Below are 19,429 nucleotides of genomic sequence, written 5' to 3'. Positions count from 1 at the left end.
TCCCAGGTAAGTCACTTCCCAGGTCGGAGTTCGAGGGCTCGAGCCGAAGCCGGGGGCCCAACTCCACCCCATCATCCGCAGCCTGGGAGCGCCCTCCCCGTGGGTAATATTGCTGTTGTAAAACAAACTCTCAACACCTGTGCTGAAATTCACAAGACTGTTAGATGGAGTTTCTCATGGGACTATTTAGGTGGAAGGTTACAAGAAGCAGAATTTGTGTTTTTTAGGCGATGCGGTGATGCCATTTTTGCCCCAGTGAAACACATTGTAGTAAACGCCTGGATGTGAGAGTACAAAACAGAGCACGTATAGAAAGGGTGGCCGCAGAGTTTAGTCACAACGTAAGTTATTTCTTGTTGGTATCACACTAACTTATTGAAGGCGCTTCAGAAGCTACAATGAGAACACATTGTTGATAAATTAACAAATATGAACAACTAGAGCGCTAACGTCCAGTGCTAACGGCAAGGCAGAGCCTTTCTGAACACCATCTTCCTAGGGCATGAGCTGTTGAATTTTAGACTTTCCTATGGAGTCAATGAGTAATGAGGTGTCAATGTAAATATGAAAGCAGCTTGCTTAAACATGTGAGGGGTAGTACAGGTTTATTTGTCGTTTGTTGCATAATATATTTCAAAGAGACTAAAAATAGTAATTAAGACCAACCCCTACCTAAGCTCAGCCCACCCGTGCCACGTCTGTTGACTCGGGCTACCCTTCCTGTCGGTTGTTGAATACAGCCTTAGTCTCAAACTAGTAACATTTTGGTAGACATCAAAATTTCTTTAAACTTCCATCTAAATGTGCGGGAGGAGGTGCCGTAAGCCGTTTAGTACAAATACATTTGTGCTCCAGTGGGCGGTGAGTCCTTCCGAATGAGCTGCTGTTTGGGCATCAAGCTTTTACCTTTTTGTTTTCCCCACTTCCTCTCGACTCTTAGCTGTAGCTCCCCGTGTAAATTTGCACTGACTTCAAAATAAATCTAGTGAGTTAAATACAAGGAAGACATAAAACACATTTAAAATATTTATTAAAAAAATTGTTCTGTATAATTAATAAACAACTAACTGCATTCAAGGTTAATGAATGAATTAAAAAAAAAAGTAATATAAATAAGGCAGACACATCGGCATCCGTTGTGACACAGTGAGAACTGTCATGAACTAAACAATGTTCACGGAGCTTTGTGGACTCCTTATCGCGGAGTCTTTCATTTCAGGTACTTGTAGCAGCAGAGAGGAGAATGATCTTCAGGCACATACTCAGTCTTCTGCAGAGAGTGAATGATTGTGAAATGGCCTCCACCAGCATGCCTCCCAGGGCAGGCGCATTCTTTGAGCGAGGTGAACATTCTAGGCATTTATTAGGAATCTGTGGTCATCCTGGGCAGCTGTTCTGGGTAGAAGGCGGAGTGCTATGCGGGGCGTTGCTGTCTCAGCCACTACCTATTAATCTAGCGGATAGATATCTGCCGGCTGGGAGCCAATCAAAATGCAGCATTTGTGGTAGTGTACAGCTGTCTGATTTACAGTGTCTTGTTGGAGGTTTTTTGTGCAGCATTCCTTGCTGGGAGTGAAGTGATATGCAGGTAAAAGACCTCTGTGCTGTGCTGGTGGTGTGAGAGGTCGTAGGTCTGCTGTGTTTGGCTCGATGTTCTGTGTAAACTTAAACTTTATTCCGCTGATTCTTGGGGGCTTACACTGCATCGCGTCTTCAGTGTAGAGTATGTCATTGAAAGAAAAACAGTATGTTACAGCCATTGGTGCATACACATGTCATCTATGATCCGTCAATAGAGCATACTTCCCGTAGATGGGCAGGTTTCACTTAGTTATAAAAATGTCACCAGCTCTTTCACAAGAAGAGCCGGTGGGTGAGAGCCTAACACTGACGACCCAAGCTTAAATGGATGTTGGTGGCTCTTCCGGCAAGTGGAGGTAACTCAAGGCGTAGGAGCGAGGACGCTGTGGTTGGAAAGGGTTCTACAGTGCACCAACCTGTAGGAAGAAGAGAAGAAGGGTGACCGTCCACATCTGTGCATGTGTGACAGTAGTATAGGAAACGACATGTCACGAGTCCCCGCTGCCGACGGAGGCTTTATAAATGGAGCAGTGTATGGGATGGAGAAAGTACCATGGCGAGGAATAGAAGGCGCAACCGAGGTGTCAGCAGGAAACGAAGATGACAGACTAGAGGAGACAGACTGGTTAATAGACATATGGATGTTGTTGGGAAGCTTGACAATTACTGAGCCGTGTCGACGCAACACTATACTAAAGAACTGGTCACAACACTCCCATGCTGTGATAATGTTTATAACTCAACACTATGTACGGACTGGGACATGACAGTCGACAGGTGGACCCACTGCAATACAGAACAGGTCACAACACTCCAGAGGTGGACTCGATGCACACGAGGTATCAAGCTTCGTACGCAAGATCCCATGAATGGCCTTCAGAACACGCCACAGATGTGGCCTCTGGAGCCAAAGTCAATGCCTGGGGTCCGGCCCTCAGTGCAGCAAGTAATGAGACTATCCGGGCGTGAACCCTACTCTTCGAAGCGGACATGTGGCAGCGCTGGAGATGAATCCTTCAGTAGGGAGCCCAATATGACACTTGTTGTTCCTCGAAGAGTAAACAAAGCTACACCAGACTGGGCTTGGACTCTTGAGTAGGTTGGTTCTACAAGGTGACGGGGGCAAGCAGAGGAGACCTTGTAAGGAAGGACAAGGCATAGAGAGGTGGCTGGGGTGCCTAGACTGCGGTGCGTGCCCATGGTCGCAGCAGTGGAATGAAACCACTGCAGGTGTTTTTCATTTAGATTCATTGTATGGCGAGTCATCGTAGTGGATAGCCTGAAGGTCTGGACCTGTGCAGGACACCCCGGTTAGAAGATGTTCTGGTCCAGGAGAGCACACAAGAGATGGTAGCCAGGGCACTAAGATGTAAGCTCTATCACCACTGAATTACAGCTCCTAAGCACATCCCGCGCAGCTCACTGTATGCAAAGCACCACATCTGGCTATCGAGCCAGACTACAGAGGCAGCACAATATGTCGTCGTTTGACATAAAACCAATATCTTCAATTGCTGCACGGCTCCGTGAATGGATTGTCAATGCCGTAGGACGTGCGTCAGTCTGAAGTCTTTACTGTCCCCACAGTGGATTCATGATTGTTGCAGATTTAGCATCAGTATTGATCTTCCAAGAGGCTTCTTCCACAATCCCCGGATTAGCTACAAAGTGTGGGTTCGAGGAGGTGTAGACGATTTGGCGAGGAAGCATTGCCGGAAGGGCGTGAAATCTTAAAGCTCCCTGTCCGAGCCATACTGTACTTTTTTAGTCTACAATTGTAAGATCCTCTCTGGTGTCCACGTCACCCTAAGAAGTGAGCGCCACCGTTAAAGCGCAGTATTCTGGATCAGGTGAAAAATTGTGGTCGTGACGGGGTTTGTGTTTTCTGCAGGTTCAGCTCAGGATTGGCATTAATGGATCTTTGAGAATGGTACTTGCCCTACAACACATAGTGAATCAGATGGAGACTTCTAGCCGCAGATTCCCTACCTTAGAATTATCCTCAGGCGTCAGACTGGAAGCGGAAATTTTCCTGTGAGCAGTATCCCAGCGCACCGGTAGGTGGCGTCTATCAGCCCTGCGTGGCATCGTCCGCGCCGGATGTGACTTGCACAGTGCCTATATAGCCACCACGCCAGTGCACTGACGTCAGTTCTTTTCTTCCCGCGCCAGTCAGCGTGGCTCCGGAAGGAGCTACCCCTTCAGTCAATATCTGACTGGGCGTTTTTCAACTTTTGTCAAGAGTTTTTTTTAGAGTTCTTCTCCTGGTGTGGCAGGAATATCCTCTAGGAAGGCCCGGTTCAAGCCCTGAGGAACCTGTCACCGACCGATGTTGATGAGGGACCCTCATCTTCTTTCCCTTTGGTGCCTTCAGCGAGACCACAATGGTAATGCCTGTGTTCGACCCTGAAGGCTTTAAGGAAGGAGTCCCTCAAGCTGCTGGCGGCTCAACGTGCGACATCAGAACGATCTCGGTCAAGAAGAAGGTCCTGAGATCGGTTGCAGAGCTCGAAATCTTCGTTGCACTCAAAGTCTCTGGGTCACTCGTGTAAGTCCCACCGCTAACAACGGTGCAAGAAATCAAGAGAGGTTTCAACTTCACCTCGTCCTTTAACATTTGAGACCTGGATTTACTGTTGAGCCAGCGCCTGGGTTAGCTCTGTGCTTTCCCGAGTTTCCAGGAGCCAGAGCGTTCCCCGCTCAACTCCAGTTTTCTGAGGCCACGTGCCTTATACTTGAGCGGCCTGTTTACACTGGTGTGCCTTTAGACCCCTGCGAGTTCAAGAGGAGCCCCTACTGGTTCCTTTGCGTTGGTTCCGCCGGATGGATCCGCACCAGCCGTACCACCTTGACCTACCCCGGCACCGATCCCAGTGCCGATTCTCCTGGTGCTGTCCCCTTTCTGATCCCTGACTTCGACACAGAGCCAGATGGGTGTTGCCTGATGGCTATTGAGCGGAGAATTCCATGCCTGGGCCCAATTCTTATGGGTTAGGACTCTGGCAGTATTTGGTGAGGTCACTGCCCCCTGAGGAATACCAGCCCTTTGACCCCAACATGGACGGGTGTGAGGATATGGCAGAAGCCAGTTGACTGGACACCTCTCCACATACTGGCATGCTTTCTTCCCCTACTGTGGCTACAGAGGAGGGAGCGTCATTTGCAATAGTGGTGACAAGGGCATCTGAGGTCCTAGATCTTAGCCCGCTCTCTGAGTCAATCAAACAAACTTCTTGACGAAAGTGCTTCAGGCCAGGAGTGTCCCACTCAAAACCGCTTCTCCCTTTAAATGACGCCCTTACAGACACCCTGCCCTGGGACCTGGTGCAAGCCCAGCACAGGGCCTCCTGTGAACAGTACTATTGCCCACCCCTGCTCCAGGGGGCACCAATTTCTTCATGTAACACCCTATCCTCGAGAACTTGGTAGTCAAAGCCTCCACTTCTAATGACGAATTCGCTACCACACCCCCCGGATAGGAATCCAAGAGGTTAGACACCTTAGCGAAGAAGATGTTTTCTACCACCAGCCTGGCACTGCTGTCCGTAAACACTGCGTGCCTTTTGGGCTGCTATTCCCATGCTCTATGGGATATGGTTGCGCAGGCGCTGCCGACGGTCCTGGAGGGGGCCCGGGCCATCCTCTCCCAAACTATTCCTGATGGTAGAGATGCAGCCAAGTACACCATCTGATGTCGACTGGGTACCACCGGCTCGCTGGACAGAGCAGTTTCGTTGATGGTTGCCTTAAGGTGCCACGCCTGGCTGAGGACAACTGGCTTTTCTGGGGATGGCTCCATCTCCTCGGAGACAAGGTGGGTTCAGCGCTGGAATGCTTTAAGGACAGCAGGGCTATGGCCAGGTCCTTGTACCTTTTCATGGCCTCTTGCCACCCGCAATCTGCCTTTCACGACCATGGAAGGGGCTTTCAGCCATGTCTGTACCCACCCAGCCAAGGACCCAGAACTCATCGGTCGGACAGCCAGAGGTCGGGCCAGTCAGCTCTCTCTCTTTGCAGCTGCAGCCTCCAAACCTTTATAGTTTGCCCACATACCATCATGGGGCTCCAGTGTGAGGCAGGATACGCCATCACCTGCCCCCACTGGCAGTCGATAACATCAGACCAATGGGTTGCTCAAATTATCTGAAAGGGCTACTCCCTCCCCTTCGTGACTACCCCTCCACCCATGTCCCCTGATTGCAACAGGCTGACGGACGACCATCTTAACTGCCAGGAAGTGACCGCTCTCTTGGCCAAGGGAGCCATAGAGTTGGTGCAGATGCCAGAAGTGGGTTTTGGTTGTTATTCCTGTTACTTTCTGGTGCCCAAGAAGGAGAGAGGCCTTTGTCCTATCCAGACCTGTGCCCTCTCAATTTCTTACACAAGGAGAAATTCTAAATGCTCACGCTCATTCAAGTCCCATCTACCCTGGACCCGGGAGACTGGATGGTAGCGTTGGACTGGCAGATGCATACGTCCACATTACCAACCTTCCTGCCCACAGGCGTGAACTGTGGTTCATGGTGGGCCATGAGCACCTTCAGTTTGCCGTGCTCCCTTTTGGCCTTACCAGCGCCCCTTGGGTGTTAATGAAGGTGATGGCAGTGTTTGCTGCTCCTCTGCGGAGATCAGGGGTGCCAGTCTTCTCCTAGACTGATGACTGGCTGTTGAAGGCAGGCGCGCCCCAGGCTGTCATCTCCCACTACCAGACTACGGGTAACGCCCTGCATTCGCTGGGTTTCACTATCAGCATACCGAAGTCACACCTGACTCCCTCTCAGACGCTCTCTTTCATCAGAGCTGCTCTGGACACAGTGCAGTTTCAGGCTTATCCTCCCAAATGGCGAGTCCAGGGCTATGATACTGATGTTTCAGCCTCTATCCTGGATTTCGGCGAGACTCACTCTGAGGCCGCTGGGTCTCATTGCCTCCTGCATCCAGCACAAACTAAGCCACCACACAGGGCCGATCTACGCCACTTACTGGCGTGCAGGGGTACTGCCCAAAGAAACATTTCCGGATCCAGTCTGACGTCTGGGGATAATGCTCAGGTAAGGAATCTGCGGCTAGAGTCTCTACCAGATAAGACGTTACCAAAGGTAAGAAACTTGCCCAACAGGTCCCAGAACAGTAACTGAGGGAGTTATAGAGAGAATGCGTAGCTCAAGCAGTAGGTGCGCGGTGCATGCACCTGACCTGCTCAGGAGCCGACCCAATGTGTGTGGGAACACCTGTGTCATTTTATGTAAAATGGCAACAAGAGTTGGATACATATCGAAGAGTCAATAGTGCAAGCAAAAGATCCGTGGACAGCAGGGATCTAACATGCTGTCTGTGGGAGGCAGCAGAGAAGGATAACCATTGAGGAGAGGTGAAGAGGGTAGGGCCCGGTGGGGGAGGGGTGCGTAAAGGAGGTAGGGCCCGGTGTGGGAGGGGTGTGTAAAGGAGGTAGGGCCCGGTGGGGGAGGGGTGTGTGAAGGAGGTAGGGCCCGGTGGGGGAGGGGTGTGTGAAGGAGGTAGGGCCCGGTGGGGGAGGGGTGCATAAAGGAGGTAGGGCCCAGTGTGGGAGGGGTGCGTAAAGGAGGTAGGGCCTGGTAGGAGCGGCATGGGGAGGGGTGCGTGAAGGAGGTAGGGTCCGGCAGCAGGGGCACAGAGACGAGAGGTATTGTCTGTGGAGTGAAGTTTGTTTTAAAGTATGGCAGGAAGGGGCTTGCACAAATAGGGGGAACTTTAAATACAATGTGGCCCCACTTCTAGAATCTGGTAGGGGAGGGAGGCGCCTCATCAGTGTAGGGACCACCACCGCTATCATCAGCCCTCTCGAGGAGGTATCTGAGGAGAGCAGTTGAGGAGCCATTGAGGTGGGTAGCTGCCGGAGTGGGGGGGGGGGGGGGGGGTAGGGAAAGGCTTGTATTATTTTTAAGGATGGCGAGGTCAGTGAGCACAGCATGAATTGCTGGAGTAGAGAACTGGGGTGATGTCACCAGAGAGGAGTGTGCGGTTGGAAGACTCCAGGTACAGGTGAGGGTGCGGGAAGGATGAGGGGGCGGCACAGTATTTTACCTCATTGCACTGGTGTGAAGTATGAGTGGGACAGGGAGGGCTCTTCCTCCTCTGAATACATAACACAGGGGTCCCCACACAAGGGTATGGTACACGTGGCACGAAGGATGGATACAGGGCAGTTCAATCTAGCATGGAGGCAATGAGAGGAACAGGAGATTGATTGTGGTGCAGGTGATGGGTGCACTCTGAGTGATTTATTGCTAGTCATGTGATTTGCAGTGGGTTCGGTGATTGATAGCGGGTCCAGTGATTGATAGATGTCCAAGTGATTGATAGTTGGTCAGGTGACTGATTGCAGTCCAGGTGACTGACAGCAGATTGAGTGATAGTGTCCATCTTTGAACATGACATGAATGGTCGCTCTAATAACATGACTGCTCTGTTGAGTTGAGGGTAATGCCCCCACACCCATCGGTGTCACTCGTGGAGCTGGAGAGTGAGTAAACGCCCGTCAGTCCATGCCTCGAGTCGTGAATGCCTGTGCACCCATCCATGCCACTATGAACACGCGAGCGCTGACACGGGTCTCTCCTTCACCCTCAGACACTCCAGATGGGAATCTACCACTTCTCCGGCCTCTTTGTGCTGCTCTGCATTGGCTTCGGGGGGGCCCTGCTCACCTCCCTGGGGGAGCACACCTTCTTCCACCTCATCCTCCCTCGCATGAAGAAGAAGAAGCGGTTCAAGTACTGGCTTCATACCAGTCAGGTAAGACCATGACGCCCCCTCGGCTCCCCGCATCCCTAGCCGGGCACAAGCTCGCCTGGGTCTCTGCACAGGTGCGACCTGTGTTAACCTCTTGCCGCCAGCCCGCAGGAAGGCTCACTGCGCAGGCGTGTCACTTCGACTGGTTTGTACTGTATGCACAGCTGCACGGGGGCTACATCCGGGCTAACGGTACCTGCTCTCCTGGGGATGCAGATGTGGGTGAGTGGTAGTCTGTGAACACAAGTTTAGCCACTGAGAGAGAACGTCTAATCCTGGGCCTTCCCTGCATCTTAATTCTTTATATACCAGTACTTTGGAAAGTATTTAATTATACCTGGACAGAGCTCCGCGGTTAAGCTCTTTTAAGTGGTGCATGCACGGTGAGCCGCAGCGCCTCTGCATACTACCCGTGTTGTTGGTTTGCAGTGGGGTCTACGAGCGGTCGGGGCCCACTTTGAGCATTCCCTGACTCCTCTCTGCCATTTTGTTTTCATAGAAAATCCACTGGGCATTGAATGACTGCTTCGAAGACCTTCCGAAAGTGGTCCCGCAGGAGAGGTAAGTGCGCCTCTGTACGTAGAGAACTTCCGATCTGCATTTAATCCGTGTGGAAGAACGACTGTTTCCATGCACATCCACCCGGCTCCTCTTGGGGCCAGGGCGGCCCGGGCAAACACTGTATTTTATGGTAGGCCTGTGCCCCAGGGGCGCCAGTGGTACCAAAGCTGTGACAGACACGTGACTGAGACTCAGTCCCTCCCCGACCACGGTCCTAATGAGTAACTCAGTTCCACAGTGAGTGTTCTGAATACTTATTGAAATAATTCATTGTTGGATTTTACAAATGCTGCCAGTCATCGGCCAGTTATGGGCCAGAGTGGTTCTTGGGTTCAACAGGTATGCCGGCACGTGCTTCGCTTCAGTGGGACGTGATTGGTTACACATTACAGACTTAGAAGGATAACCGGAATCTCCTGACGGTGGTATTTTTATGTCTACAAAGAAGGTGTGAGTAACCCCCGTGGCCCCAGACCCCCCTGCTCCTCGTTGCAGAGTCTGCTTCGCCCCATATCCACCCAGCGCCTCGAAATCCTCAGCGCACCCCCGCTCGTTTTCTGGGGCCCACGGCTCAGCAACGAGCTGCTGTGATATTTGATTCTGTTAACTTATTGAAGCCCCGAAGTCCACACTAGTGACTTAAGGAGCTCTCAGGGCACCCCCACCCCCCCACAGTCTGTCTCTCTCCATCTGCGCCTCGGCTCCCCCCCCCCCCCTCATCTCAGTACTTATCGCAAGGCACATATACACTCGGGATTTGTGTGCGCCTTGATATTCCTTGGTGCTATAATCCCACAGCTCGCACGACCCAGAATGCATCTCTTCCCTTTCAGATAGCGCCCCTCGTTTTCATCTCAAAGAGGCGAAGAACTGGCGATAACGAGTCCCTTCTCATTAACTGGCGAAGTCCCCAATATCTGCTCTCTCGCAGCGCTCACTTCGACAGCTGAGCAGGACTTTGAGCTGCTAAATGTGGCAGACGGGCTTCTTTTATTCCACTTTGTGGCCGCCACAGGATTGCCGAGGGCCGATGACGCCCAGGAGGCGCAGCACGAGTGATGCTGGGTCTGTCTGCAAGGGACAGTCCTGGCCGCCACCAGGACAGCGCCCCCCGCCCTCCCAGACAGACTTACAACTCGGCATACATGCCAACACTCCCGATTCAGGCGTGAGACTACCAATTTGAAGGCTAGTCTCCCGCCTCCCGATTCCTGCAAGCAAAAACCCGATTCCTCGGGGCTTCAGCTGACAGGGCTTGGTATATGCTACTAGATTTACGACACTTATAATATGCTCCTGGGACTAGTCTACTTATAATGGGACACTTGTAATATGCTCCTGGGACTAGTCTACTTATAATGGGACACTTGTAATATGCTACTACAATTACGACACTTATAATATGCTACTGGGACTAGTCTACTTATAATGGGACACTTGTAATATGCTACTGGGACTGGTCTACTTATAATGGGACACTTGTAATATGCTACTAGAATTACGACACTTATAATATGCTCCTGGGACTAGTCTACTTATAATGGGACACTTATAATATGCTACTGGGACTAGTCTACTTACAATGGGACACTTATAATATGCTACTGGGACTAGTCTACTTATAATGGGACACTTGTAATATGCTCCTGGGACTAGTCTACTTATAATGGGACACTTATAATATGCTACTGGGACTAGTCTACTTATAATGGGACACTTGTAATATGCTCCTGGGACTAGTCTACTTATAATGGGACACTTATAATATGCTCCTGGGACTATTCTACTTATAATGGGACACTTATAATATGCTACTGGGACTAGTCTACTTATAACGGGACACTTGTAATATGCTCCTGGGACTAGTCTACTTATAATGGGACACTTGTAATATGCTACTACAATTACGACACTTATAATATGCTACTGGGACTAGTCTACTTATAATGGGACACTTGTAATATGCTACTGACACTGGTCTACTTATAATGGGACACTTGTAATATGCTACTAGAATTACGACACTTATAATATGCTCCTGGGACTAGTCTACTTATAATGGGACACTTATAATATGCTACTGGGACTAGTCTACTTACAATGGGACACTTATAATATGCTACTGGGACTAGTCTACTTATAATGGGACACTTGTAATATGCTCCTGGGACTAGTCTACTTATAATGGGACACTTGTAATATGCTACTGGGACTAGTCTACTTATAATGGGACACTTGTAATATGCTCCTGGGACTAGTCTACTTATAATGGGACACTTGTAATATGCTGCTAGAATTACGACGCTTATAATATGCTACTGGGACTAGTCTACTTATAATGGGACACTTGTAATATGCTACTGGGACTAGTCTACTTATAATGGGACACTTGTAATATGCTACTGGGACTAGTCTACTTATAATGGGACACTTATAATATGCTACTGGGACTAGTCTACTTATAATGGGACACTTGTAATATGCTACTAGAATTACGACACTTATAATATGCTACTGGGACTAGTCTACTTATAATGGGACACTTGTAATATGCTACTGGGACTAGTCTACTTATAATGGGACACTTGTAATATGCTCCTGGGACTAGTCTACTTATAATGGGACACTTGTAATATGCTACTGGGACTAGTCTACTCATAATGGGACACTTATAATATGCTACTGGGACTAGTCTACTTATACTGGGACACTTATAATATGCTACTAGAATTACGACACTTATAATATGCTACTGGGACTAGTCTACTTATAATGGGACACTTGTAATATGCTACTGGGACTAGTCTACTTATAATGGGACACTTGTAATATGCTACTGGGACTAGTCTACTTATAATGGGACACTTGTAATATGCTACTGGGACTAGTCTACTTATAATGGGACACTTATAATATGCTCCTGAGACTAGTCTACTTATAATGGGGCACTTATAATATGCTCCTGGGACTAGTCTACTTATAATGGGACACTTATAATATGCTACTGGGACTAGTCTACTTATAATGGGGCACTTATAATATGCTCCTGGGACTAGTCTACTTATAATGGGACACTTATAATATGCTCCTGGGACTATTCTACTTATAATGGGACACTTATAATATGCTACTGGGACTAGTCTACTTATAATGGGACACTTATAATATGCTACTGGGACTAGTCTACTTATAATATGCTACTGGGACTAGTCTACTTATAATGGGACACTTGTAATATGCTACTGGGACTGGTCTACTTATAATGGGACACTTATAATATGCTACTGGGACTAGTCTACTTATAATGGGACACTTGTAATATGCTACTAGAATTACGACACTTATAATATGCTCCTGGGACTAGTCTACTTATAATGGGACACTTGTAATATGCTACTGGGACTAGTCTACTTATAATGGGACACTTGTAATATGCTACTACAATTACGACACTTATAATATGCTACTGGGACTAGTCTACTTATAATAGGGCACTTATAATATGCTCCTGGGACTAGTCTACTTATAATGGGACACTTATAATATGCTACTGGGACTAGTCTACTTATAATGGGACACTTGTAATATGCTACTGGGACTAGTCTACTTATAATGGGACACTTATAATATGCTACTGGGACTAGTCTACTTATAATGGGACACTTATAATATGCTACTGGGACTAGTCTACTTATAATGGGACACTTATAATATGCTACTGGGACTAGTCTATTTATAATGGGACACTTGTAATATGCTACTACAATTACGACACTTATAATATGCTACTGGGACTAGTCTACTTATAATGGGACACTTGTAATATGCTACTGGGACTAGTCTACTTATAATGGGACACTTGTAATATGCTCCTGGGACTAGTCTACTTATAATGGGACACTTGTAATATGCTACTGGGACTAGTCTACTTATAATGGGACACTTATAATATGCTACTGGGACTAGTCTACTCATAATGGGACACTTATAATATGCTACTGGGACTAGTCTACTTATACTGGGACACTTATAATATGCTACTAGAATTACGACACTTATAATATGCTACTGGGACTAGTCTACTTATAATGGGACACTTGTAATATGCTACTGGGACTAGTCTACTTATAATGGGACACTTGTAATATGCTACTGGGACTAGTCTACTTATAATGGGACACTTATAATATGCTACTGGGACTAGTCTACTTATAATGGGACACTTATAATATGCTCCTGAGACTAGTCTACTTATAATGGGGCACTTATAATATGCTCCTGGGACTAGTCTACTTATAATGGGGCACTGATAATATGCTACTGGGACTAGTCTACTTATAATGGGGCACTTATAATATGCTCCTGGGACTAGTCTACTTATAATGGGACACTTATAATATGCTCCTGGGACTATTCTACTTATAATGGGACACTTATAATATGCTACTGGGACTAGTCTACTTATAATGGGACACTTATAATATGCTACTGGGACTAGTCTACTTATAATGGGACACTTGTAATATGCTACTACAATTACGACACTTATAATATGCTACTGGGACTAGTCTACTCATAATGGGACACTTGTAATATGCTACTGGGACTAGTCTACTTATAATGGGACACTTGTAATATGCTCCTGGGACTAGTCTACTTATAATGGGACACTTGTAATATGCTACTGGGACTAGTCTACTTATAATGGGACACTTATAATATGCTACTGGGACTAGTCTACTTATAATGGGACACTTGTAATATGCTACTACAATTACGACACTTATAATATGCTACTGGGACTAGTCTACTTATAATGGGACACTTGTAATATGCTACTGGGACTAGTCTACTTATAATGGGACACTTGTAATATGCTCCTGGGACTAGTCTGCTTATAATGGGACACTTATAATATGCTACTGGGACTAGTCTACTTATAATATGCTACTGGGACTAGTCTACTTATACTGGGACACTTATAATATGCTACTAGAATTACGACACTTATAATATGCTACTGGGACTAGTCTACTTGTAATATGCTACTGGGACTAGTCTACTTATAATGGGACACTTATAATATGCTACTGGGACTAGTCTACTTATAATGGGACACTTATAATATGCTATTGGGACTAGTCTACTTATAATGGGACACTTGTAATATGCTACTGGGACTAGTCTACTTATAATGGGACACTTATAATATGCTACTGGGACTAGTCTACTTATAATGGGACACTTATCATGTGCTACTAGAATTACGACACTTATAATATGCTACTGGGACACTTATAATATGCTCCTGGGACTAGTCTACTTATAATGGGACACTTATAATATGCTACTGGGACTAGTCTACTTATAATGGGACACTTATAATATGCTACTGGGACTAGTCTACTTATAATGGGGCACTTATAATATGCTACTAGAATTACGACACTTATAATATGCTCCTGGGACTAGTCTACTTATAATGGGACACTTATAATATGCTACTGGGACTAGTCTACTTATAATGGGACACTTATAATATGCTACTGGGACACATATAATATGCTCCTAGAATTACGACACTTATAATATGCTACTGGGACTAGTCTACTTATAATGGGACACTTATAATATGCTACTGGGACACTTATAATATGCTACTAGAATTAGGACACTTATAATATGCTAATGGGACACTTATAATATGCTACTCGGTCTAGTCTACTTATAATGGGACACTTATAATATGCTACTAGCATTACGAGACTTATAATATGCTAATGGGACACTTATAATATGCTACTGGGACTAGTCTACTTATAATATGCTACTGGGACTAGTTTACTTATAATGGGACACTTATAATATACTACTAGATTTACGACACTTATAATATGCTACTGGGACTAGTCTACTTATAATTGGGCACTTATAATATGCTACTAGAATTACGACACTTATAATATGCTACTAGATTTACGACACTTATAATATGGTACTAGAATTACGACATTTAAAATATGCTACTAGAATTACGACACTTATAATATGCTACTGGGACTAGTCTACTTATAATATGCTACTGGGACTAGTCCACTTATAATGGGACACTTATAATGTGCTACTAGAATTACGAGATTTATAATATGCTACTAGAATTACGAGACTTATAATATGCTCCTGGGACTAGTCTACTTATAATATGCTACTGGGACTAGTCTAATTATACTGGGACACTTATAATATGCTACTAGAATTACGACACTTATAATATGCTACTGGGACTAGTCTACTTATAATATGATACTGGGACTAGTCTACTTATAATGGGACACTTATAATATGCTACTGGGACTAGTCTACTTATAATGGGACACTTGTAATATGCTCCTGGGACTAGTCTACTTATAATGGGACACTTATAATATGCTACTGGGATTAGTCTACTTATAATGGGACACTTATAATATGCTACTGGGACTAGTCTACTTATAATGGGGCACTTATAATATGCTACTAGAATTACGACACTTATAATATGCTCCTGGGACTAGTCTACTTATAATATGCTACTGGGACTAGTTTACTTATAATGGGACACTTATAATATACTACTAGATTTGCGACACTTATAATATGCTACTGGGACTAGTCTACTTATAATGGGGCACTTATAATATGCTACTAGAATTACGACACTTATAATATGCTACTAGATTTACGACACTTATAATATGCTCCTCAGACTAGTCTACTTATAATGGGACACTTATAATATGCTACTGGAATTACGACACTTATAATATGGTACTAGAATTACGACATTTAAAATATGCTACTAGAATTACGACACTTGTAATATGCTACTGGGACTAGTCTACTTATAATGGGACACTTATAATATGCTACTGGGACTAGTCTACTTATAATGGGACACTTATAATATGCTACTGGGACTAGTCTACTTATAATGGGACACTTATAATATGCTACTGGGACACTTATAATATGCTCCTGGGACTAGTCTACTTATAATGGGACACTTGTAATATGCACCTGGGACTAGTCTACTTATAATGGGACACTTGTAATATGCTACTGGGACTAGTCTACATATAATGGGACACTTATAATATGCTACTGGGACACTTATAATATGCTGCTAGAATTACGACACTTATAATATGCTACTAGAATTACGAGATTTATAATATGCTACTATAATTACGACACTTATAATATGCTACTGGGACTAGTCTACTTATAATGGGACACTTATAATATGCTACTAGAATTACGACACTTATAATATGCTACTGGGACTAGTCTACTTATAATGGGACACTTATAATATGCTACTGGAATTACGACACTTATAATATGCTACTGGGATTAGTCTACTTATAATATGCTACTGGGACTAGTTTACTTATAATGGGACACTTATAATATGCTACTGGGACTAGTCTACTTATAATGGGACACTTGTAATATGCTACTGGGACTAGTCTACTTATAATGGGACACTTATAATATGCTACTGGGACTAGTCTACTTATAATATGCTACTGGGACTAGTTTACTTATAATGGGACACTTATAATATGCTACTGGGACACTTATAATATGCTACTAGAATTACGATACTTATAATATGCTACTGGGACTAGTCTACTTATAATATGCTACTGGGACTAGTCTACTTATAATGGGACACTTATCATGTGCTACTAGAATTACGACACTTATAATATGCTACTGGGACACTTATAATATGCTCCTGGGACTAGTCTACTTATAATGGGACACTTATAATATGCTACTGGGACTAGTCTACTTATAATGGGACACTTATAATATGCTACTGGGACTAGTCTACTTATAATGGGGCACTTATAATATGCTACTAGAATTACGACACTTATAATATGCTCCTGGGACTAGTCTACTTATAATGGGACACTTATAATATGCTACTGGGACTAGTCTACTTATAATGGGACACTTATAATATGCTACTGGAATTACGACACTTATAATATGCTACTGGGATTAGTCTACTTATAATATGCTACTGGGACTAGTTTACTTATAATGGGACACTTATAATATGCTACTGGGACTAGTCTACTTATAATGGGACACTTGTAATATGCTACTGGGACTAGTCTACTTATAATGGGACACTTATAATATGCTACTGGGACTAGTCTACTTATAATATGCTACTGGGACTAGTTTACTTATAATGGGACACTTATAATATGCTACTGGGACACTTATAATATGCTACTAGAATTACGATACTTATAATATGCTACTGGGACTAGTTTACTTATAATGGGACACTTATAATATGCTACTGGGACACTTATAATATGCTACTAGAATTACGATACTTATAATATGCTACTGGGACTAGTCTACTTATAATATGCTACTGGGACTAGTCTACTTATAATGGGACACTTATAATATGCTACTGGGACTAGTCTACTTATAATATGCTACTGGGACTAGTTTACTTATAATGGGACACTTATAATATGCTACTGGGTCACTTATAATATGCTACTAGAATTACGAGACTTATAATATGCTACTGGGACTAGTCTACTTATAATGGGACACTTATAATATGCTACTGGGACACTTATAATATGCTACTAGAATTACGACACTTATAATATGCTCCTGGGACTAGTCTACTTATAATGGGACACTTATAATATGCTACTAGAATTACGACACTTATAATATGCTCCTGGGACTAGTCTACTTATAATGGGACACTTATAATATGCTACTAGCATTACGAGACTTATAATATGCTAATGGGACACTTATAATATGCTACTGGGACTAGTCTACTTATAATATGCTACTGGGACTAGTTTACTTATAATGGGACACTTATAATATACTACTAGATTTACGACACTTATAATATGCTACTGGGACTAGTCTACTTATAATTGGGCACTTATAATATGCTACTAGAATTACGACACTTATAATATGCTACTAGATTTACGACACTTATAATATGCTCCTCAGACTAGTCTACTTATAATGGGACACTTATAATATGCTACTGGAATTACGACACTTATAATATGGTACTAGAATTACGACATTTAAAATAGGCTACTAGAATTACGACACTTATAATATGCTACTGGGACTAGTCTACTTATAATATGCTACTGGGACTAGTCCACTTATAATGGGACACTTATAATGTGCTACTAGAATTACGAGATTTATAATATGCTACTGGAATTACGAGACTTATAATATGCTACTAGAATTACGAGATTTATAATATGCTACTAGAATTACGACACTTATAATATGCTCCTCGGACTAGTCTACTTATAATGGGACACTTATAATATGCTACTAGAATTACGAGATTTATAATATGCTACTAGAATTACGAGACTTATAATATGCTCCTGGGACTAGTCTACTTATAATATGCTACTGGGACTAGTCTAATTATACTGGGACACTTATAATATGCTACTAGAATTACGACACTTATAATATGCTACTGGGACTAGTCTACTTATAATATGCTACTGGGACTAGTCTACTTATAATGGGACACTTATAATATGCTACTGGGACTAGTCTACTTATAATGGGACACTTATAATATGCTACTGGGACTAGTCTACTTATAATGGGACACTTATAATATGCTACTGGGACACTTATAATATGCTCCTGGGACTAGTCTACTTATAATGGGACACTTGTAATATGCTACTGGGACTAGTCTACTTATAATGGGACACTTGTAATATGCTACTGGGACTAGTCTACTTATAATGGGACACTTATAATATGCTCCTGGGACTAGTCTACGTATAATGGGACACTTATAATGTGCTACTAGAATTACGAGATTTATAATATGCTACTAGAATTACGAGACTTATAATATGCTCCTGGGACTAGTCTACTTATAATGGGACACTTATAATATGCTACTAGAATTACGAAACTTATAATAGGCTCCTCGGACTAGTCTACTTATAATGGGACACTTATAATATGCTACTGGGACTAGTCTACTTATACTGGGACACTTATAATATGCTACTGGGACTAGTCTACTTATAATGGGACACTTATAATATGCTACTAGAATTACGACACTTATAATATGCTACTGGGACTAGTCTACTTATAATGGGGCACTTATAATATGCTACTGGGACTAGTCTACTTATAATATGCTACTGGGACTAGTTTACTTATAATGGGACACTTATAATATGCTACTAGAATTACAACACTTATAATATGCTACTGGGACTAGTTTACGTATAATGAAACACTTATAATATGCTCCTGGGACTAGTCTACATATAATGGGACACTTATAATATGCTACTGGGACACTTATAATATGCTGCTAGAATTACGACACTTATAATATGCTACTAGAATTACGAGATTTATAATATGCTACTATAATTACGACACTTATAATATGCTACTGGGA

The 19,429-nt window shown here is 43.9% G+C and overlaps 1 protein-coding gene across 1 annotated transcript in view; it reads left to right on the top strand.

Annotated features, from left to right (window-relative positions):
• The window catches only part of GRIN3B (glutamate ionotropic receptor NMDA type subunit 3B), a 187,229-nt gene that overhangs the window by 73,851 nt on the left and 93,949 nt on the right, over window positions 1-19,429 (top strand). The window contains exons 7-8 of the mRNA XM_085638494.1: window positions 8,191-8,355; window positions 8,852-8,913. Of these exons, the coding sequence (XP_085494620.1) occupies window positions 8,191-8,355; window positions 8,852-8,913 (227 nt within the window). The remainder of the gene's footprint in view (window positions 1-8,190; window positions 8,356-8,851; window positions 8,914-19,429) is intronic.

This window comes from Triturus cristatus, chromosome 12 (assembly GCF_964204655.1).
Source record: "Triturus cristatus chromosome 12, aTriCri1.1, whole genome shotgun sequence".
In the NCBI taxonomy this organism is placed as follows: Eukaryota; Metazoa; Chordata; class Amphibia; order Caudata; family Salamandridae; genus Triturus; species Triturus cristatus.
This window is presented reverse-complemented; position numbering and strand designations above follow the sequence as displayed.